Source organism: Micromys minutus (genome assembly GCF_963924665.1).
Source record: "Micromys minutus genome assembly, chromosome: 3".
Taxonomy (NCBI): Eukaryota; Metazoa; Chordata; class Mammalia; order Rodentia; family Muridae; genus Micromys; species Micromys minutus.
In genome coordinates this window covers 21319811-21343406 of record NC_137972.1, presented here as the reverse complement: position 1 = coordinate 21343406, position 23596 = coordinate 21319811, and the positions used below count along the sequence as shown (strand labels likewise).

The window sequence follows — 23596 nt, the reverse complement described above, 5'->3', positions numbered from 1 at the left end:
TTTCTCTTTTCCTTCCTTCCTTTCTTTTTCTCCAAGACAGGGTCTCCTTATGTGGCTCTGAATGCCCTAGAACTCTCTCTGTAGACCAAGCTGGCCCCGAACTCACAGAAATCTGCTTGCCTGTGCTAATCTCCTCTGCTGAGATTAAATGTGTGAACCACTATGCCCAGTTAGCACAACTTTAATCCCAGTACACAGAGGAAGATGGGGCTCTGTGAGTTCCTGGTCAGCCTGTTTTACATAGTGGGTTCCAAGATAGCCAGGTCTATGTACTGACCCTCTCAGAAAAAAGAAAAGAAGAAATGGCAAGTTGCTTGTTTTTTAAATAAAATACGGGGTGATTGGGGTTGAGAAGAGGGTCACTAAGAATGTTGGCTACAACTCATGATGACCTAAATTTGAGATCCCAGTACCTACACCCACATAAAGAAGCCAGGTTAGACGTGTGTGCCAGTGTGGGAAGTGGAGCCAGTCAGATCCCAGGAGATAGCTGGCTGGCTGGGCAGCTTAGCTGAAAAGAAGAACTTCAGGTTCTGTGAGAGACCGAGTCTCAGTGATCTGGAGAGCACAGGAGACACCCGGCATTCCTTTTGGCTCCCACATAAATTTAAGAGAAATGACCTAGGCTTGGGTTTCACATGGCAGCAGCAGGTTCAATCTTTACCACACCAAAAAAAAAAAAAAAAAAAAAAGGGCAAACACTGCAGTCTCCTGGAACTATTATGATGTGTGCAATGATGTAGTATATATACACACACACCACACACACACACCCCAACTGTCAACTGTTACTAATTTCAACTGCACACTACATGACAAGGAGGCTTGGCAGGTACCACAGTGACCTCACTGTCCCCCATCTGTGGCACCCGGTGTAGGGCCAGACTCTGCAGGCAGGAGACCGTGGGACTGGCCTGCAGCTGATGCCCATAGGCAGTAGAGAGGAGAGCACACACAGTGGGCATTTGTGCCTCTCTCGCCTCCGAATGCCGTTGTGACGTGAAGTCACGTGGGGTTCCTGGCAAACCCCACAGGGCATGAATATGGGTATTGTTTCTGTGCATGCCTGGCCCAGACTGGGCAAAGGGACAAATGCAGCTTGTCCTCAAGTCATCTTCCTGGCCAGCCAAATGTAGTGGGGCCTGAACATGGGAGGTGGTACGGTGTAGTCCCGAGCACGGCCCCTGGGGAGGAGCCCAGCTGCCAAGGGGACACCACTGAGTGAGGTAGTAATACAGCCGTGGTGTCTGACTGTCACATCAGGGCAGGACAAGGAAGGATGAGGTCACTCCTTTGAGCTGGGGTTGAATAAATGGGGAAGGGCATTAAGAGATCAAAAGGCTTTATACGCATTTGAAATAGAATCAAGTACAGATAAACATGCATTTTCTCTGAGTCCACACCCTGGTATGGAGCTTGGATACCCCAGCAAGGCCGGGGCAGCTGGGGAGCAGTGGGCATTAAAGAGAACAGTTTTCACAGAGGGAATGTTCCCCTAAAGGGCCTCTTGGTGAAAGATTTTAAACTAAAGGTCTGCTGGTTTTAAATCTTTTCAGACAGCTGCTGCTCTGGGGTGTCTGTTTTCGCCTCTCAACCCTAGTAAGTCATGGACCCAATGCCAGCCTTGTACTGAGTTTGTTCCCCACTTTAGCCTTGAGGGGCTAGAGCTCAAACCCAGGGCTTCCTGAAGGCGAGGCTAATGCTCACTTCTGAGCTCCACCTTGGAGCTCCGCCCCACACACCACTTGGCTTGCCTTGGAAAAGAACTGTCCCTTGCTTCTTTTTGGGAAAGCAGCTCACAACCCCACACCCCGCACTTGTTAGCAAGGGCTGGCCGTGGTAAATGACAAAGTGTTCCCTTTTATAAAAGGAGTGAATGTTAGCTTTCTGTCTGACTCATGGAAAAATTTATTCGTCAGAGGGCCTTCTTCAGGATCTCCATGCTAAATTGCTTAAGGGCTGTTTATTGTAGTTTTTTTTTTTCTTCTTCCTCTTGGGCTGACATTATAGGTCTATTTAAATGGGGTGGAGGGAGGAAGGACCAGTGTGGCAGTAGCATGTCAGGGTGCCCTTTGCACAGGAAGCAGAGTATTCTGTCCCACTTGTGTGATAGGCTCTGGGCTCAGCCTATCGAGGACGCAAAAGCCTCCCCTTAATGCTCAACTCTAATAACTGGCCCCCACTCTGCCCCTTCCCCCGCCCCAGCTCATTCTTGCCTTCTCTCCCTCCGATGGATGGTTATTCTCATTCAGAAGAGTCATTGGCATTTCGTATGCTGAGTATGGGAACCCTCAGAGAAGTGTGGGTACTTATGCCATGCCGGATTTGGGTGGAAAAAATGAACAATCTGGCAGGGCATATGTACCCAGTGCAGGGAAGCCACCTTACTGAGGACATTTACATCCAAAAGGTTCCAAGGAGGGGTGGACACTGATGGCCCATGGCCATACCTACTAAATCCCTTCATTCTGGCCATGGTTCTAGAAGGGCATGTAGTTCTGTGACATGTTTGACACGTTGTAAGCCTGGGAGTGTGTCCCGCTGACTGGATGAATCTACCAGGGCTGAACCGAGAGAACACCCTTCCATGGATAAGGTACCGGCTGTTCTGAAGTCTTGCTTTTTCTGCCTCACCACACACCCTTTCTTGACTCTGCAAGGTGTGGTTCTCACCTCAGGAAACCTGAACAAAAAGGTTGCCTGAAAAGTTAGCTGCAGACTTTGGCTGGTCTGAGGGTGGCCATGGGCCCTATCATGCCACAAAAATCAGCATGGGCATTACTGGTTCTCACAGCAGATGTGGAGAGAGCACCGTGGTTCCCACAAAAGGCTGCTCTCAGTCCAATGGGAAAGGCAACCCAGAGGACAAAGCCTCTTTGGCCCTTTGCCCAGGGATAACAATTTCAACTTCCCAAAATATGATGATTGTCCAGGCAGGGCCCGGACCTAGGTTCCACTCAGTTCCCTAATGTTTTAGTGTCTTTGGCAGTAGCCCCTTGTGCCCAGGAAGCAGAACAACATCTTCAAGGCTGAACTCTTAGAAAGCTTGATGGCACAAGCCTTTAATACCAACCACTGAAGAGGCTGGGGCAGGAGACTACAAAGTCAAGGCCAACCTAAGTAAATTCAAGGGCAAACGTGACAACTCAGTGAGACCCTGTCTGAGTCTGAAGGGAAAAGAGGGCTAGGGACAGCTCAATGATAGTGGTGCCTCACATGCTGCAGGCCCTGGGCTCAGTCTCCAGGGGCTGCCCTTCCCCAAATCATCATCAGCAACCACACTGTAAAATGCTAACAGGGTCCAGTGCAAAGGGGCTGCAGGCTGGGCTGCTTTCAGTCTTTCTTCTGCCTCTTTAGGGAAGACAACTGAAGACCACTTTGTCTCTGTAACACTTGGGAGCATTAGAACCCCAGGATCCCCCTCCTTCTCCACTCCCATGGCACCCCTCCCCAATCCCACTCCTTACACCATTTTTTTTTTTTATCTCCCACCAGCTCACCAGGGCCAGGGAGCCGGGCTTCTCTCTTAGCCTCAATTTGTGTGACATCAAAAGGCTCAGAGTGCCTTACCCTGCTCCTGGCCAAAAGGAGCGGAGGTCACTCCTTACAGGGGAGCTCCCCTTGCCACGCAGCAGAAGGAGCTGGGTTTACGGTCTAGGGACAAGAGTTTGGGCAGGTGTCTGGGCTGTTTAGGCAGTTTAGGAGAGCCATTTCCTGTTCACAGCAGTTTCAGGGATGGAGCCAGTGAACTACCCTAGGAAGGGCTCAGATGTGGGAGTGGTTTCCTCCCAGGCCACTCAGTCAGCAGTGACGATCTTTCTTCCCACATCTAAAAATATACAGAATTAGCCCGAGTCCTGAATGCTGGAAAGAACCAGGTGATCAGGAGCAGTCATCAGGAAGGAGGCTGAGGGAGTCAGAACTCTTTTGGAGAACTCAGGGACTATAAGGTCCTTGTGGTCAGAAGATCAGCCTGAAAATGGACCTGTTCCTGGCCTGAAAGCATACCCCTTTCTGAGTATGGATCTGCCTTCCTTAGGGAGTGAGCTCACAGCTCCCCTGTGTGCTGGCTGGGGCATGGAGTGTGACAGACAGGTCCCCTCAGCACCCTGCTCCCCACTAGGCTACTGCTACTTGGCAGGGCAGGAAAGCACACCCCACCCTCCCTGCTCTCCCTGGCATTCCTACTCAGAATCAAAGCTTTGTTGCTAAAACAAGTCAGGGCACTATGGAAACACACTCCCTAAAAACCGTGCTTGTAGTTAAACACACACACACACACACACACACACACACACACACACACACACACACACACACACGAAACAAAAGGCCCAATCATAAAATACCCACCCTTCTTTTCCCCACTTTCTTTTTAACAATAAGGCAACACACCCAGGCCTTTCCCACTCTACAGCCAAGGAACAATAACAAAGGACAGGAAAGGAGGAGATCCAGACAGAATGCTCAGGTGCATGCCTCCCTAGAGACTCCTCCTGGTCTACCTGACCAAGTCTGACCCCAGGGAGGAGGGGAAAGAGAAGGCTGACTGGAGCCATGGTCCTTGGGTCCCTGCAGCCTGTGAGATGATAACCGTGTCAGAATGCTTTCTTGTCTTCTGTAAAAATAACTTTGGTGGGTGGAAAGGAAATGACAACTCATGCTGAGTCTGATGGCATGGCAGGATCCCCCTAAAAATAGGGGGCTTCCTACTTCTAACTCAGGCAGACTGGAGCCAAAGGCTGAGCTTGCTCCGGCCAGCAGCTGCAGATGGTTCTTGTGGCCTCTCCTCTCACAGAGGAAGATAAAGGGGCTGAATGGAGCAGGAAGGACCAAGGAGCCGGTGTAGAGAAAGCTTCTGGCCGGCTGCAAATTGGGTGACCCCTACCTTACTGAAAGTGGAAACCCTTCCCTAAGGCAAAAGTAGTTTTCCCCAAAGGAAGGATGTTCTCTCAGGTCCACTGACTGACTTCTTTCTTTCTTTCAATTTATTTTATTTATATGATTACACCGTAGCTGTCTTCAGACACACCAGAAGAGGGTATCAGATCCCATTACAGATGGTTGTGAGCCACCATGTGGTTGCTGGGATTTGAACTCAGGACCTCTGGAAGAGCAGTCAGTGCTCTAAACTGCTGTGCCATCTCTCCAGCCCATTTTTTCTTTCTTTCTTTCTTTCTTCTCTCTTACTTGTTCTCTTACTGTCTCTTGGCTCTCTTGCTTAGCTTCTCTTTTGACATCTCTCCTAGGGCCTCCTGCAAGCTCCTCCACCTCTATCCCCATTAATCTTAATTTTGATGGTCTATCTAGGAAGCTGGTCTGGAGAGACTGGGAGGGGAGCCCCTTTTCTTCTGGGCTCTGCAGATGCAGGAAAGACAATGGTTTCTGACTTAAGATTACAGTTTAGTTTGGAGACACACAGCAAGTAAAGTGAGGCTCCTAACCCCTCAGGAGTAGTGGCATCCTTGCCAGACAACCTCGTATCAGTGAATGGTCAAGATACCAAACTCAGCCGGCAAGAGAAGAAACCACAAGAGTCAGAAGCAAACACACAGACACAGCTATACACACTCACTAAGCCACCTAACTTGAAAGGGACAGGGCTGGTTCATGTGGCCAGCTTCTCTCTCCCAGGCCCTAAGCCCCAAGCCAGCACAGAGTTTCCAGAGCTGAAGTGGCAGCTCCTCCCTCTCACCTGTGTAGAAACTGGAATGATTCGTTTCTTGCTCGAAGATGCTCTTGGTCTGAGAGTCGAATCGGAGCCATAGCCCAATGGCAAGCACTGCAATGCCGGCGAGCTGCAAGATACAGGGCACAGTGCCTGGGGTTAGTTCTGACCGCCTGGGACAGCAACAAATGCTGAGGAGACTCGCAAAGGACTTCAGCATTATCTTTTTCTGCCCTCCGAGGGCATCTGGAGGCAGAAAGTGATCTCAAAGATGTGATCAACCCATGCAGTAAAATCACCAGAAACCTGGGATGTACAATTCCTTACCAAAAGTATTGTAGTAGGCGGCCCTAGACTACTACACAGCAGTGAAGATGAATCACGGGGGCTACCAGGTGCTACAAGTGAGTCTTACAATGTTCAGCAAAAGCACAAGCCATGGAACACACAACCCAAGACTGTATAGTTAATGCCAGCATGCTGCTTAAGCTGCACGGATGTAAAATATATGTCACAGAAGCAATAAAAGAAAACAAAATAAGAACATAACCAGTGATCATTAAAGGAGTGATGAGCCCCAGGTAGGGGGAGGGACGGATGAGCAGGGTGAGTGGGCATCTGGGGCATTGAATAGGTTGCTAAATGATTCTTTATTCCTCTGTTGTCTAGGCAAGTCCTGAACCTCTGGGCTTTAGCTATCCCCCTGCCTCAGCCACCTAAAAGACCAGGTATATACTACCAATTTTGTTGTTTTTTTTTTTAAACTTCAGCAATGACAGACATGTGCATGGGGGTTGGGGACAGCTGTGATACGCCCAGCACGTGACATGATGTACCAGAAGTGCTCCTCACTTACCCACATCAGCCTCTTATTCACCAGTCAACCCCTGCTCTGGCCCTGGAGATGCAGATGCTGTTGGGGAGGCCTTTGCCAAGCCTTTCCATCCCCCACCCACCCAGTGCCAGCTGACCTCTCATCACTGGTACCAGGGCTTGCTGGGGGAGTGACTCATAGCCCTCCAGTGGCTGGCTGGATGTGGGAGACAGACCTGGTTTTGCTGGTCCACCCACCGTAACAGAAGTAAGATGTCACCATCTTGCTTTTTGGGAATCCTCTGTCCTAGAAGTTGTAAGAGTCTGTGGTGTGGACACCCCCTAGTTCATTCTTTCTCCCCATCCTTATGCATGATATGACAATAGGGCTGGGTGCACTGAGTGTCAAGTGTGCATAGTGACACCAGGAAGGGTCACCCAGGATGTCAGTCTATAGAAACCACTTCAACTGTACCCACAGAGGTGTAGGCTGCTTCGATCCCATTACATACAAACTAAGTTCCCACAGCGTGGGCTGTCTTTCCTGGCTTAGAGCTTTACTGCTTCAGCCTTTCCATGTGTAAACAGGAATGGTAGATGTGGCCTGCCTGTGTCAGGCTCATCTCAAACAGACTACCCCTGACCACAGGGAACACCAGAATCAAGGCTGGGGAGACCATGCTTGGGCTAGACTTCAGTTTACGATCAAGAAGTGATTTGCATATATATTTGATATACCCGTCTACCTTGGGACATGAACCTTTCCCCACTGTGGTAAAAAGAAAAAACAAAACAAAACATAAGGAGCCCTGCTTTAGAGCTCTGGAAACCCCTTCTATTGTAGTCTTTGAGCACAGGTGGGAGGGAGAAATCTAGGTTAGAAAACAAAAACTTGGCAGGAAAGGAAAATCTCAGGGCTCACCTGGGCCACACTGAGGACAGAAGTTAGTTCTACCTGTGGGCATCACTCCAAGTGACAATTCTGGGCTGTCCACACCATAGTGCTGGCTAACAGTGGAAGAGCAAATGCAGATGGCTGTAGAGGCTTGGGAAAAGACACTAAACCCCACGCTTTTTGTCAAAAAGAAAAAAAAAAAAAAGTCACCAGGGAGCATGAAGGCTCAAGAAAAGCAGGAAGGGTAAAGGAAGATGGGGTGGTACATGATCAGGTGTGAGCCAGCTGCCTTCTTTGTCTGATTAGTTTTCTTGTTTTTTTGTTTTGTTTCCATTTTTGTTTTAAAGACAAGGTCTCACTGTGTGGCTCTGGCTTTTTTGGAATTCACTTTGTAGCCCAGGCTGGACCCTGCCTTCATGCCTCTGTGGCTGGGACTAAGAGTGTGTACTACCAGGTCCAGCTCTTTTTCCGTTGTAAGACACTTTGCAGCCTGGCTTGTGAGGAACTTGTTTTGTGGACCAGGTGGAGCCTCCTTCTGCCTTCCACGTGCTGGGTTACAGGTGGTTACTTACTGGGGGGGGTGGTTGTTTGTTTGCTTGTTTTTAAAAAAAAAAAAAAACAACTCAGGTGCTAAGTGGCTGGAGGGGATGCTGTGTAAGTCATTAGCTGCCTTGTTCTGTGTAATAGAAAGCTGCTACAGTTGGCTAGGTCAGCTGGAGGTGGTGAGACTGTGAAACCTAAACTGCTTGCACTGGTTCCTTAGGCAACATTGTTTAAGGAGCTCTGAATACCTCCCAGGGGAGCATGCTTTCCATGGCGGTGGCTGGGGGTAGGTACTTCAATCACAGGAGAAACTAAGAGACCAGTAGCGAGAACCAGGCAGCTTTAACCTTTAAAAAAGCACCAAGTCAAATCATTTTCCAAGGGACTCCACAAGGTCGAGGGGCTGCGTCTGCAGGTTTCCTATGCAGTGGGGTAGGCTTGAATTAGGATATGTATGAGTTACATGCAAATGTAATATTGTACTGCCGGCATCCTTGGATTTTTGGCATCTGCAGAGGTTGGGGTGGGGTCAAGGGCTCTTGGGTGAGGGTAGGACATTCCTGGAATGTCACCTTGGTTACAGACAGCAGGGAAGGACTGCTTACGAATCTGTGAGGTAAAAGATTGACCCCACCCCCAAGCTCCTGCCCTAGGACTTCCCATCCTTGAAGCTTTGCATCTTCCAACTGCAGCCAGAAGGAAACTTTGTCTCTTGATTGTTTTTGCCCGGTAACTTTTCACAAGAACAAGAACAATAAGAAGTTCCCTTCCAGGCAACAACCTGACATGTGGTTGTTACATCAGCCACAAAACTGCCCAGTCCACTTGTCACACACATCATGACCTGGGCAGGTTTGATGCAGATGCTCATCCTTAGAAAGGGGCCAGATCAATGTGGCAGGTCATGAGCTGCAGGGGATGGAGATGAAAGTCCAGAGGCAGCTCTCCCAGCCAGAGGCCCTGCCTACAATTGGCCTAGCTACCTTTTTTGTTTCCAACAAAAGCCAAATGGAAACAGTCTGGTTTTGCTGCGAAAAGCTCCTTTGCCATCTGGCCCCAAATGGTTCCATCCATGTGACAGTGAAGGAAAAAGGAGTTTCATTGTTTCACTGGGGCTTGCTTTGTTTTGCAGCTCAGATGGGTTTTCTTAATTAGTGTAAGATGGACCATAAGAAAAACTGAGATGAACCTAAACTACATGGAGTCTACAAAGAACTCAGCCTGGAACGTTCTCTTTCCAATTTCTTTTTTTTTTTCCTAATAACAAAACAAAACAAACAAAAAAAAACATTGTGAGAGAGAGTGGGTGTTATATGTGTGTAATGTTGTATGTGTGTGTGTACTTCTGTGTGTGCTATGGCACATGTGTGGAGGTCAGATGACAACTTGCATTTACCTTCAGACAGGATCTCTTATCTGCTGCTATGTACGCATAGCACCTGATCACTTCGGGGCTTCCCTTCCATCTCCCTACAAACTCCAGTGTTTTAAGTTCTGGGAACAGGAACTCAGGTCCTTCAGCTTATTGGGCAAACATTTCACCCACTTGAGCCGCCTCCCCAAACCCCACACTTTCTGTACTGTTTTTGAGACAAAGTTTCATTAAGGAGCCCAGCCTACCCCTGTAACCTCTTCCACCGTCCCCTCCAGCTTCCCCAGTGCCAGGCAAACAGTATCTTTCAGACTGTTGGAATCAAGAAGAACAAGGCAAGTCAGAGGTTGTCACAGATCAGAGATTTAGGACAACAACTGCTGTGATGTAGGATCTTGGATAAGACCCAGGAACAGAATGGATGGATGGAAGCAAGCGTGGCACAGGTTACCAATGCTGTGGCAGCGCTAGGTGCGGTGGGACAAGCCTGTACTCCAGGCTGGGGTAGGAAGACAGTTCCGGGATACCCTGGGTTCTATTATGAAACCTTGTTTCACAAAATTTCCCCCAAACTCAAATAAACCCTGAAAAAGCATGGAAAGGTAGGGCATGACTTTAGAAGCCAGTGAGGGCTACACTATCTATCTTGGCTGCTGCCTCTGTAGGTCTAAAACGCAGCAGCCAATGCCGCCTGCCTGTCTCTCCCCCATAAAGCTTCAGTCTCCTTCCAGGGCTGCTCAGTTAATTAGCTTCTTTACTGCCTCTGTGATTGTCTCTGCTAGCACACTGGCAGCCTCCCCAACCCCCCTTCCAAACACACAAAGAGCAAAACAGAAACCCAGACTCCTTTCTTCAACCTTGCTCCCTACGTGACAGTCCTGAATCCTCACAAATGAAACAGCCCAACGGAGGAACCCCAGGCTCCTCCTCCTTCTGACTGGAATCTCAGTTTTCAACTCTGGCATTCCTGCCTCTGCCCACCTCCTCCTTAAATGTCACCCTGGCCACCTAGATTGCTCTGGCTCCAGCATCTCACAGAGCACACACTCCTTAAGGTCAGATTAACTTCTTTATTCCTTTTCTTATTCACCCCACTCCCCACCCACCCTAACCCTAACAACAGCTCCAAAAGACACCGGAGCCTTTTCCTAATATTTCATGACAGGTGAACCTGTGCACAGCAGCTTCTTGGAGCTTTAATCCCAGAACTCAGGAGGCAGAGGCAGGCAGCTCTCTGAGTCTGAGGCCAGTCTGCTCAATATAGTGAATTCTGGGCTAGTCAGGGATACACAGTGAGATCCTGTTTCCTTCCCCCGCACCCCCCAAAAGTGGGAGATTGAGGCAGGAGGATATTTGAGGTCAGCGCGGGTTACATACTGAGTTAGAGGCCAACCTGGGGTAAGTAGCGTAGCTCAGTGGTAGGGCACTTGCCTCCCAGGTATAAGGTCCTGGATGAGATGTGGGCTAATCCTAAGGAAGTCTCTACTCCCTTCTAACAGGTTCGCTGTGCTCAGCTGGGGCTTGTCTCCAATTCTCCATCCTCCCTTGTGTTTTTCAAGGGCTGGGATTACAGGCGTGTATCACCGCGCCCGACTCTTGTAAAGCCTCTTAAGAAGCCAAGTTTCTGCAAAGTGCTTGCTCTGCGGACCTCTTTGTAACTCTGCCCTTCAAAAAAACCCCAGGTACATACTCTGATTTTGGATGAACACACAGGTAACCTAGTCATATAAGGCTTAAGCCGATTTCAGAGGCTCAAAACCTTCTTCTCCCTGCTTTTGCCTTCTGATGTTAACCCGGGTACGCAGGCCTTGGATGTGTGAGGCAGGCCCAGGAGCCCTCCACCACTGCACCACATTCCAGCTCAGTCTGTTTTCCCTGATCCACAGAAAGTGCAGAACAGAGTTTTAGTGAGTCACATGGAAAATCTCACTATCGGGACAGTCTCACCCTAAAACACGACTGGTAGCCAATGGAAACACCTCCAATTCCAAAGGTCGATTTAAAAAAAAAAAAAAAAGAAAAAAGAAAAAACAGCTAAATAGCAATAACGGAGCTTAGGGGTATCTGGCGGTTCAAGCTTGCAAAACTGGATCCGGCCAGAGCCTCCACAGCACACACCCACAGGGGAAGGGGAGCTGACAGAAACTCTTTAAGTCTGTGGGCAGATGGACTAGGAGACAAGCAATTGAGCCACAACTATGTGGGGGGCGGCCCTCAGGTGGGAGGTGTCATGTGACCCTAAGAGACAGATCCCAAACAAACATACCAGGTAGAACTGGGTATTCTGGGCGGGGCCATCTCTTATACTTTCGTTAGACTGGCTGTGCTTTTTTCTGTTTTTAAAGGACAAAATGCTTATCATTCTTTCCCTAGTCAGGGTTAGAGGATCCAGAAAACAGAGAGCCGGAGAACTCAGCCTGTTTGGCAGGAGTGGGGCTGAGGCGCGTGCGTGGGCGGGGGGGGGGGGTAGATTGAAATTGAAACAGGATTTCATGAAACCCAGGTACAAACTTTATGTAGCTAGGGATGACCTTGAACTTCAGATCTTTTTGTACCAAACTCAAACAGGCGTGTGCCACCAAGCTTGTCCTCCCCCCCACCCCCCCGTTACGGGGGATTGAGCTCGTGGCTTTGTGCATGTTACAAACGCCGTCTACCAACTAACTCAGCTACACTTCCAGCCCACACCACACGGACCTGAAGTAGCCTCCTTCGCCATATGAGGGACTGAGGTGGGGGGGGGGTGTCTTTCTTTCCTACTTCCTGTTGTTCTTCTGAAAAAACAATGGCTCTTTTCAGGGAAGGAGGGTGACCTACTAGAAATGTAGCAAGGGAGAAGCCCTAGAACTCACTGGCCACCTGTCACCTGCCTGAATGACCCAGCAGTTACTGGTGGTGCCAGAGTCACCTGGGGAATTCTAGGCATGTGTCTGACCTGACTCCACCCGGCTCCACCAAGGATGCCAGGTGATGCTTCTACATTTCTGTTGAGAAGAGCTCAACCCCAAACACGTTTCACTGCCTTTCTGGAGTCTTTCTTCTTTTCCTCAGCTTTTGTTTCTTTGAGACAGGCTGACGGTAGCTGGCCTTAAACTTGTGATCCTCCTGCCTCAGCCTCCTGAATGCTGCTGGGATCACAGGCATGCATCACACAACTGGTTTCATGTGTCATTTGTCTCAACAGGCACGCACACACGCACAGAGATACTGCTTCCCTTTCAGCATAGGTTAGGAAGTACACACTTAAAACACGCTGGGAACTGTAGGTCACTACAGCCAGTCTCTGTAGTGGGAAAATAGTAACAACAATAATAACAACTTGGAGAAAGACACGGGGCAATGGGCGGATTGACAAGTCCTCCCTGGATGTTCTGTGTCCCCCTGTGATCTTAGAAGGTGGCTGGCAGAAGCTACAAATTTGAGACATTGGGTTTCTGTTTTCTGAGGCTGTGTCTGGGGTGGGAGGCAGACAGGTAAATTTACCTTTTCTACATCCACAAAATACCTGCCAGAGCCTAGGGCTGCATGGAATGGTTCAAGTGAGGTGGGAGGCGAGGCTGGAGAGGTGCCTCTTCTGGGGTTCCAAAATGGGCAGGGAGGAGGGGGGGACACACAGGACAGGACACCAGCTCATGTAACTGTCCCCTTCAGCAGATGCTTCTCAATCTGTGTGCTTTTGTTTGAACACAGGGGACTTGGGTACCTGTTTGAACACAGGGGACTTGGGTACCTGTTTGAACACAGGGGACTTGGGTACCTGTAGGCACTGCTGCTTACTCTGCCCAGGAAGACCAGTCAGGATGCAATTTCACCATCAACTGTTTCCCAGGCCCTAAGAGATCAGTCAAGCTTGGAGAAAGCCACCACGGAGGCGAAGATAAGGCCCTCTGTGTCCACAGGCTTCCACATTCAAAAGCAAGTCAGGCCACCCAGACCCATTCCCATGGCAACCCTCCTCTCACCAGCAAATGCCAAGCCTGAGATGGGCCAAGTTGCCAGCGGTTAGGAGGCTGGGCCACGCTATGCCAGCAAGAACACATAGGATTCCCAAGTGGCAGCCTGCTCCTCTGTCTCCCCTCCCCCACCAGAGACTCTAACTGTTGTCCGTGAGAAGACAAGGGCTAAAGGAAGGGGTCCTCCTACACCTAGGTCCCACCCCTCAGTTATGAACAATACTCAGGTCCACTCTAACAGTAGAGTTCATGCCGGCCTTTCCTTGAGGATCACAACTGTTAGCTCTTGTTTAAAGAGCAAGGGGGCAGACTTGAGATTAATCAAAGGACTAGCCGGCAGTCCGCCCAGGGCAAGTCTCAGACTACTTTCTCAGCTTCTATCAAGTGGGTAGTCCCTAGAACCTGCCGGCCAGGGTGGGGGTTACCCAGGAGCCTGTTTCTGATCATAAGCCCTGGGTTATTCTGACACTTCCACCATTACCATTACTACCCTGGACTTTTGTTTAAATACTTCACAAGAAGGACGGCAGGAAGCGGCTCTTTCTGGACCTGTAAGCCTGTAAGCTTGAAGGAGAGCTTCCCCCAAACCCCCAGCACCATTTCTGAAACACACCTAGGGAGGGGGAGGGGTGAGTTTTCCTGGGCTGACTTCTGTGTGGGAGGTGAGCTTGTGGCCTCCGTTGAAAGGAGCAAGGCTGTTTACCCCACTGGTCACAGACCTGGGGAGTGGGGCTCTGGAGCTCTAACCAACCCAACCACAAAGCCACAGGAAGTCCTCCTGGACTGCTGGCTAGAGCCAGTGGAGCCCGACCTGAGTGGGGGTGGGGAGACTGAGAGGCAGGCCAGTATACTGGCTGGGCAGCTCCACACTGAATAATCAAGGGTAGGAAGCTGGAGGCTCAAGTTGGAACCTGTATCTGGCTCCCAAAGGTGCGTTTACCTCTTTAGTCTAGATCTCCAGTGACTCGGGGGAGTTTGTAAGAGGCTCCCATGGCCAGCCAGGGCTGAAGTTTCCTGAAAACTACACCCCCATTTTCCACAGCCAAGCTGCTATTATGCATAAAAGCGAAGACTCTGGCTTCCCTGTAGCTACCCCAAACATTTTAAGAGATTTTCCCTTTTTATATTTTAAAAAGAAAACACAGACTGCAGTCAGGCTATACATAGATCATCCGGCTTTAGACGGGACTTAACTTCCGGCAGGTTTTCCAGCTAGAGGCAGGTAAAGGGAAATATACAATGTTTCCAACAGAGACGGCTAATAACTAGCAACTATCATCTGTAAGGACCTGCAGACACGCACGGCTCCCATGGTGAGAAGCGGTTTATCACGTTAGGATCCTTTCATAACTAAGGGTCGTCAGAGATGTTAAGCAACCCACTCAGAACAGGAAGGGCTCAAATTGAACCAAGGTCACAAGAGATGAAAACTCTTACTTGAGAGAACTACCCAAGGTGCCATTGGGAATCCCCAGGTCACGAACTGGTGGCCTGGACAGGCTGGACTTGGAAAAATACTCCAACTTGAACTTTAATTGAGCGGCTAGGATTTCCTCTCTTGTCCAGGCTTAAGGATGAAGTGTCATCTGCCTGGGGAGGCAGGGCAGAAGCCAGCTCTTCCCTTGGGTTCATCCTTTCCCTGTGCTGAGGCAGGACAGGATGTGGTCCCTGGAAAATATGCTTCAGGGAGCTCTGCCTAAGTGCCCTCCGTTTCCTATCCCAATATTCGTACAGAAGCAATGCTGACTTTGGCTTGACACCCTCTAGGATCTGGTTTCCTGGGGGAGGGGGATGCCCTTGTTTTGGGAAGTATATGGGGTCACTTGGCGGGAAGGGGGTGCTAAGGTCTTGCTCTTGCTTTAGGGCAAAGTAAGATTGTTTCTTTTACTTTCTCCCTGTGCCAGCCCCTTCCCCCATTTCCTTTCATTCTATGTTGTTTTGAGGCAGGGCCTTCCTGCCAGGGTGGTCTCTAAACTTGCTACATAGCTGAGGATGACGTAGAACTTGGATGCGTTCAGTCTGCACGTCAAGTGCTGGAATTGTCTCCATGAATTACTGGGAATTAACACGAAGTTAAGCTTCATGAGGTGAGCCTTGACCAAGGGCTAATTTCGCCACACTTCCCAAACTGGGGAGACAGCCAAGCATTCTGTGGACGGAGAGATAAGCCCTGTAACACATGTGCTGGAGGCCGGTTTCAGTTCTGAGCCACCCAAGTGTTGTGATTCCACAGAGGTGGAGAAGAGAGATCTGGGTGAGTAGAAATGTTGGGACCAGCTCTACGCTCCAAACATGTATAGAAAAGCTAGCCACAATGTGACTCCAGCCATGGCTGTAGACACTCAAGTTAGCTAACTTACTTTGGGGATCATAACCGAGAAAGGACAATAGCTTTGCATTAAATGAAGCATTACTCCCCCATTACACAGATTAGGAAAATGAGGCTTAAGACACTAATGTGCCATTTCACAGGAGCCCGTGTTTCTCACAGACCAACCTCCTCAGGTTACTCTGGTTCAAACGGGCCTTTCCTTTTTTTTTTTTTTTTTTTTTTGGCAATTTTTTTTTGTGTAGTCATTCCTGAGCTTCAGCTAAGTAGCTGCCCTTCATCTACAGGCACGTGACAAATGGCCCAGGTCCCTAAGACTCTTTTGTAGTATCATGGGCTCTATGTAACAACTAAAAAAATCCCAACCATGCATAAGAAGCCAGGCTCTTAAGTCAACTTCTGTATTTTATGTCTTAAGTTTTGAGAAAAATTTGATGCTCATATAATTCAACATTTAAAATACAACAAACAAACAAACAAACAAACAAAAAGCCAGTTGTAAAATACCCAAGTTAAAGAGGGGCCCGTTCTCTTTCCAGGCTTTTCTGTGTGGTTGGCAGCTGGAGAGCACGGCTGGCCTGCACGATGACCTGGCCAGCGCTCTGCTTAGATGGCTTCTGTAGTCATGACTAGTCAAGAGAGTAGGAAACAGGCTCAGACGTAACTTGCCCACGTCACAGCATGCTCAGGGTGACTCAGCTGTGGGATCTCTTTGTAACCTACATGACACAGACCACAAGAGAGAAGTCTGTTTCTCACATTGTCTTGTTCTTGGTAGAAATGGTTTGCAGCAGATTCAGTTCTCCAGGGTGCGGAAGAAGATTCAGAGCAGCAGTCGAGATCCTTTTGGGGTGGGCCAACCCTTTCACAGGGTTACATATCAGATATCTACATCTGACATAGTTACATTAGGATTTATAACAGTAGCAAGAATAATTTTATGGTTGGAGTCACCACAACATGGGGAACTGTATTAAAGGGTCGTAGCATTAGGAAGGTCGAGACCACTGATTTGGGGCTCCGTCAACATTTTCTCAGGGTATCATCCTAGTAATGAGACATAAACCTGGTCTGGACAAGTTCAGGAGTTAAGAAGTCCTCTTGTCTGTAGACAGAGTCAGCATCATTTAAAAAGCAGGGCCTTTGGGCTGGGGGTGTTGCTCAGCTGCAGAGGGGGCCTGGCATGCTTGAGGCCCAGGCTAACCTCTTTCAAAACGGAGACATCCCAGCTGCAGATTCCAATTGCCGGACACACAACATCTCCCACCCCTTCTATAGCCAGCTCTTAAATAATCCCTTTTCTGCTGAAAGCAGGCATTCTGATCACGTGACGACGATGTGGGGTCTGTTTTGCTTCCTTTGAGCTTTGCTCACACCCTCCACGAAAGCTCTGCTTCCCAGAGGCCTGAGTGACTTCATGCATCTTCTCTGCTTAGCTTTCCCACCGCCACAGGCAGCTGCCCTCCACCGGTCAGGGCTCCAGTATTCTTATCTCTTGGAAATTGGGTTCTGAGACAACCTGGAGCCTCTGCTCCTGCCCTGCAGCAACACTCCATCGGGTCCTAGAGGTAACTGTGGCAAAGATGTCAGCTTCCTATTACAAAGCACTGAGGGCTCTCCAAACCCAGCCCTGATGATAATCTAATTTCTACTTGGCAGTGGGTTTTCTGGGTCACTTAAAGGTTATGTGCCTTAGACCCAGGGTAGCGATGTGATTAGGAGAAAGCAGAGTGTAGAAAACTGTCCCTGGTAAAATGAGTTTAACATTTGAGTGTTGACAGGGAAGGAGGTATCCATAATCCCAATTTTTGGGAGGCAGGGGCATTATTAAGAGTTTGAGGCCAGTATGGTTTACATAGAGCATTCTGAGTCAGCCTGGGCCATACAGTTCGATCTTGTCTCAAATCCAACACAACACCACGCGCTTGAAAGCATTAATGGTCACAGACAGACACCTGCAGTATCAGAAACAGGACGGTATTCATGCTGCAAAGGTGCAGAGGGGCCGTTTCTAGGGTGCACATTCAGTGGAGGTTCCCCAGCCTGAAAACACCCATCAGAGTTGGGGTGTGAACATGTGGTATGTGTGTAAACTGGCATCTGCCAACGCTCACCCTTGTGACATGCACTCGGATACCTAAATTTCCAGCCACTGGGAAAGCCATAGTGAGCTCATAACTACTCATGGCTTTGCCCATTTTTTAAGTTTTAATAATATACTGCAAAGGTATATGATATATCATATATATGCATACATATATATATACACACACACACACACACACACACATATATATATATATATATATATATATATATATATATATACTATAGTCTCACTGTATGTAGAAAAGGAATAAAAATTAGAATACTGCAGAAATCCATTTGACTTTAAGAAAATGGTTCAATTGACTTTCTGATATTTTTAGCCCAAGTCTAGGATATCTCCAGAGAGCCGCACAGGGGCTGTGTTGTTTCTGATCCTGACATACTGGCAGCTCAAACCCAGGCAGGTGTGAGCGAACAGGGGCTGCCTTCTGATGCTAAGAGGAGGTGGGAAGTCAGTGCGAGCGAGGCACTGACCTGTCTGGGACAGAGTTGTGTTCATAGGACCCCTGATTGGCATCGGGTCAGCTGTGAAGGCCACTTCTGTCCCTCTACCCAGTACCCCTTGTACTCACTAAGCAAGGACTAACAGCCGGGCTGGTGACACTTTTAGTGAACAGTTCCCAAACCCACAAGGCCTTCTTTGGAATGCAGTTAACATGGTCCATTTCCCAAGCTAGACTCTTATGGCTGTTTCTGTCACTTGGGTGACTCTTTAGCTCCTTGCCCCTTCTCAAAGTCCCCAAAGGAGAGAAGAGATAAGGCTGGACCTTCTACACTCCATGGGATGGGAAAAGGAATCGCCAATGAGCAAGAATTACCTGGAAGCTCATGTAGGTGGATTCCTTGTGCAGTCCAGAAATACAGAGCACTAGTTAAATGAAGTGACCCAGTCAATCATTCAACAATGGTTAACTGCTGAGTCAGTGAAAGTGGATAGGGAGGTGGCTCTGCAGCGTGGGCTGCCCCGGGTTATAATGGGAGCTCAGAGTTCCGTTCCTCCTCTCTTCTTTCTGATATTGGGGACTGGAGCCAGGACCCCCTGCACCTACACCCCAGTCTTAACAAGATTTCTTTTATGATTACGACTGTTTTGCCTGCATGTGTCTATGTGTATATAGCATGCGCACATCCAGTGCCCCAGCAAGTGCCCCCTAACCACTGAGCCATCCCTTCAGCCCCCCATAGCACCAGACTGGAACCTAGGGTTTCTTTTGTGTTGTTTTCTTTTTGTAATGATCTATGAGACATAGTCTAATGCCAGTGCTGATTAAACCAATGAAACGTTTTTATTGCCTTTTATATTGATGGCCAGACTAAGAGTGGGCTTGAGCCTCTGAAAGGTCTCTTGGTGCCCGAGCTCAGGGGTACAGTGCTTTTAAAAGTAAAACTTACACAGATAACCAATAACCTTGAGATGTTCGGTCAAGGCAGAGCACAAGTTACTTTAGACAGAACTTAACAGTTATTTTAATTAACATATGGACCACTGTCAAGGTCATGGAAATCTCAAATGTGTTGCCAAGGTAGATGTGGCTGGAGTGTGTGGTGTGTGTGTGTGTGTGTGGTGTCAGACAAGATGGTGTTACCTTGGTCATTTCAGTATTTTTGTTTCTTTCTTAAGTCATCTGTCTTTTTCAGAGAGTCTCACTAAGTAGCCTTGGCTGTCTTTGAAACTCTATAGACAATGCTAGCCTAGAATGAGACCCTCTGCCTCCCAAATGCTAGGATTAATTAAAGCCAGACACCACTATACTCAGCTCAACTTAGGGTTTCTAGTAGCACTTTTAAAAACCTATTATTTCCCCATTCAATTCCAGGAAGTCACTCATGTCAGAAACATGGGATTCTGGGCATAACAGAGGTTACCTTGAAACCAAGGGAAACAAATTTGTATGGAGCTAACCCCGACCTGAAGTTCATGGACCTCCAGAACAACAAAAATACAAAACCAATCATGTATTAATACCCCCCAACCCGCAATAGGAAGTCCTGCTAAATTTCATGGGATGCCCTAAAAAGGTAACAATATACCTACAATACTTAAAACTTAGCTGGGTGTGATAGTGGCCCATGCCTTTAATCCCAGCATTTGGGAGGCAGAGGCAGAAGCAGAAATAAGAGGATCTATCTCTGAGTTTGAGACCAGACTGTTTTACGTAGAGAGACCCTGTCTCAACAAACCAAATTAAGAAAAACAAAACACAAACCCACAAAACCCAAAACAACAACAAAAACCCCCAAACAGACAAACGCCCTTTCCCACACGAATCCATGACTAACTACTTTCTTGAGTGGATGGGGTAGGAAATTACCCAGATGGATATAATTTTTATAAAATTGTCTCATCTGGGGACAGGATGTTGCTTTCCACAGCTGCATGCCACCACTTGATGGAAAATAAGAGTGTCCCTGGACTAGCCTGACTTTTTCCACAGAATGGATCAACCAGGTGTCAATGCAGTCAGACTTTGAAAACACAACATAAAAAGAAAAAATATATATACTAAGTTGAAATACACTTCTTCTGGTAGTTCCGGGTCAGGGAGATTTACAGCCTTTGAAATGAAGAGGGTTGTTTTTTTTTTTTTTTTTTTTTGTTCTTCTCTGTGTGAAAAGTAAAACTCATTTCTGCAAAACATTGACTGGAAAGCAAAACCCAACCTTTTGAGGGGGCGAGGGGGGGGGGGTTGCAGCTCAAGGGCAGAATGTTTGCCTTCCATGCACAAGGATTTGTTTTCAATCCCCAGCACCAAAAACCAAAAGATTAAAAAAGTTGACAGGTCCTATTAAAGTCCCTCTGACCCAACCAGAATAGGGAGGAACTCAGAAATCACAGTGTGATTTTTTTTTTTCTTTTTCATAACACCACATGGGTTTACTCAGAACACCCAAGACAGCAGCAGCTCTGCAAAGCCACCAGAACCCTGAGGTTTGAGTCCCCTACCCCGTCCAAGCCAGAAATAAGAAAACACCCAGGCAAAAACCACCTACCTCTGTGTGTGCTACCAAAGAAAACATGTTTCTTGTAAATCCAAGGTATTTTTAGGTCCAAACTGTGTGACCCATTTCAGAGGCCACAGCTCCTTATAAAAACTAAATTGAACCCCCGAACCAGGCGGGACCACCCCAGGACACACAGGCCTGTGTGTAACACACCCAACACACCTCCCAAAGAAGAAGCACAGCCGCCAGGAAAGGCTCACTGTAAGGCTGCTTATCAAAGCCTCTCCAAATTTGGGAAGTAACCAGTACCCAGCAGCCAGCAGCCTCGGCTTCTCCAGAGCCATAGCAAGGTCTGGAACTTTGCCACTAGCACTGTGAAAACAGGGGCAGAGTCTGTGAAGCGTGTGTGTGTGTGTGTGTGTGTGTGTGTGTGTGTGTGTGAGAGAGAGAGAGAGAGAGAGAGAGAGAGAGAGAGAGAGAGAGAGAGTGCGTACATGAAACCAGTTCTCACCAACACCCAAAGATCGGAATTCCTGATCTTGGTTATTGGTAACTATGGCTGGGGTGGGGTCGAAAACAAAGCTCTAGACGGGGCCAGTTCCTATTTTCTATAGCTGTGCAGACACTTGGCCTCAAGCACACCCTCTCCCCAACCTGCTCCAGTACAAGCAGGGCAGTGTCCCTCCAGCCCAGACGCTCTGTGGGAAGCCATTTTATGCCACAGTTCAACCCAACATCCAAGTCAAACAACTTCTGGGGAGCAGCAGTCTGGGTGGGGAGGGCCTTCTGTTACAGCCACCTACCCCTCCATAGCCTGCCCGGACTTGAACCCTGATGCCTTGGAACCCTCTAGAAGCTCTCCAGCTTAATTTTCAGGAGCGGATGTACCTGCCTCCCTGAGTCAGACGTGTACAAAATGGAGTCAGTCGTTTTGCTTTGAAGAGTGAGGCTGGCTCATATCGGGGATATGCGGGAAAGCCAGGAAGCCACACGGTAAGGCCACACCGAGTAGGAGTGTGGCCTAATCTTTGATCTTAACATCCACACTCACCTGGGAATTGCTCCCATTTTCTCTAGCCATGGCCTCAAAATCACTTTCTACTGTTAAGTACAATGGCTACCGGGAGAAGCTGGTCTGCATCTACCGCCAGGCCTGAGAAACACAGGGACTGAGGATGCCGAATCCACATCCAGGGCTGTGCGTTGACCTTGACAATCTATGACCATAAAAGGCCAAGGCATTGGAGCACTTACAATAGAACCTGAAGATAAGGAGAACCCCTCATCACCCCCAAGAGTGAGGGAAAGTGAAAGGAGCAGGGAAGATCCAAGAAACAGGTTTGTACTTGTAGGGAACAATTCTCAGCATCCACTGTGATTTCCTGACTCCTACCTGGTTTGCCGTTAGCCTTGTTAACCAGAGGGGAGGTGGGGTGATGATGTGTACGGTGGCTGGGGCTTGTTCTATAGGCTGATCTCGAATGGACCTTTGAGACCATTTGTATCAACTCGTGGGATTTTGTGATGAGGAGACTTCAGTGTGGACCAGAAGAGTGAGCTATGTGCCTGTAGTTACCAAGTAATCTGTCCTCTGCCAGGCTCTGAACCCTGGGTCCAGCTCTTCCACTGAAGGTGATGCCGTCTCTGGAGGTAGAGAGCCCCTCTGCTACTTCCATCCTTCCTGATGGAGAAGGGGCAGAGCACGTGGAAGCAGGATCTGGCTCACTCGATAGAGACCGTCTGTCCTTTCCTTTGCCTAGGCCTAGGACCATAGCAAGTCATCTCTGTGCAGGACCTAGGGGAATGAGTAGGCTGGGGAAAGGCCAGACAGAGGCAGCGGGATCAAGGCAAGTCTGGCTGCATGGCAAGGCTGGGAAAAGGCATATGATTGGCCTGGCTCAAGGCTGGCCACTACACTACAGCCTGAAACACTTCTATCACCTGCCATTCAGACATCAGAAAGGTGTTTTCTTTCTCAGTTCCTTTCTTTTTTTATTTGGAGGGAGTGGAGGGACAGGCATGGAGACCCGAGGGAAAATTGAAAACAACCAAAATAGGCTTCTGAGGTCTGGCTCCGAGAATGTTGGAAAAACAGACTGATTGCTGGCTTGGCCGTGGGCATGAGACCACAACTTCAGAAAGGCAGGCCGGGCAGGTTCAGCTGTCAGGGAGCGGCCCATAGGGGGCATACTCAGGCCTAGGGGAGAGGCAGATTCCCCCTTTCCGCTCCTCCCTCTCTTCCGCTGTCCCACTTCAACTAAGAAAGGCTGGCTTCTCTTTGGATTCCTGCCACCCAGCCCCTCAGCAGACAAAGGTGGCCTCTGCTTTTCAGAGCCCAGACCAGGTACCAAATGTCAAGTTCATAAATCACCCGGCTCAAGAGATCAAAGAGGTGACATCATAATAATCCCAAGGGTCCCCTGAGATCACCGCCTGTCGTAAAGGGTATTTTGAGGAGTTTTGCCTCAGCCTTCTTTCACTCCCACCCAACTGCCAAACCCAGCTTACTAATACCACCACTAGTACCACCTCACTAATACCCGACCTACAGTCCTTAAACCTTTCATGGGCAAGATTTCTGGTCATCAATAGGCAAAATAGGAATAAGGCCTCTTTCTCTGGCATGATCATGGTGCTTGGGGAGGCCTTTGGAGACTGTAAAATACTTAACACAGAGATTATAACCCTATTAGAGCCCAGGGTAGGACAGGTAACAATAACTAACTTAGTAAACTGCCCACCTCCCTAGTAGTAAGAGAGACAGGAGAGGAAGAAAAGAAAAGGAGCCCAGAGGTTAAGAGCGCTAACTCTGCTTTTGATCTTGGCCATTCTGTTTCCTCCCAGTGAGCAGGACGGTGAGCGCCTCCAGTTTGTACACAATCTCTAAAGCAGTTCTCAGCCCCCAAAGCAAACCCTTCTAGAGGGAGACAGGTCTGCTTCTGGAGGAAGTCAACCGGCAGGGACTTGTCAG

At 48.6% G+C, this 23596-nt stretch overlaps 1 protein-coding gene across 1 annotated transcript in view; it reads right to left on the bottom strand.

The window, feature by feature from the left end:
- CD9 (CD9 molecule) overlaps positions 1–23596 on the bottom strand; it is a 31005-nt gene that overhangs the window by 5638 nt on the left and 1771 nt on the right. Inside the window, exon 2 of the mRNA XM_080915059.1 lies at positions 5696–5798. Coding sequence (XP_080771185.1) covers positions 5696–5798 — 103 coding nt within the window. The remainder of the gene's footprint in view (positions 1–5695; positions 5799–23596) is intronic.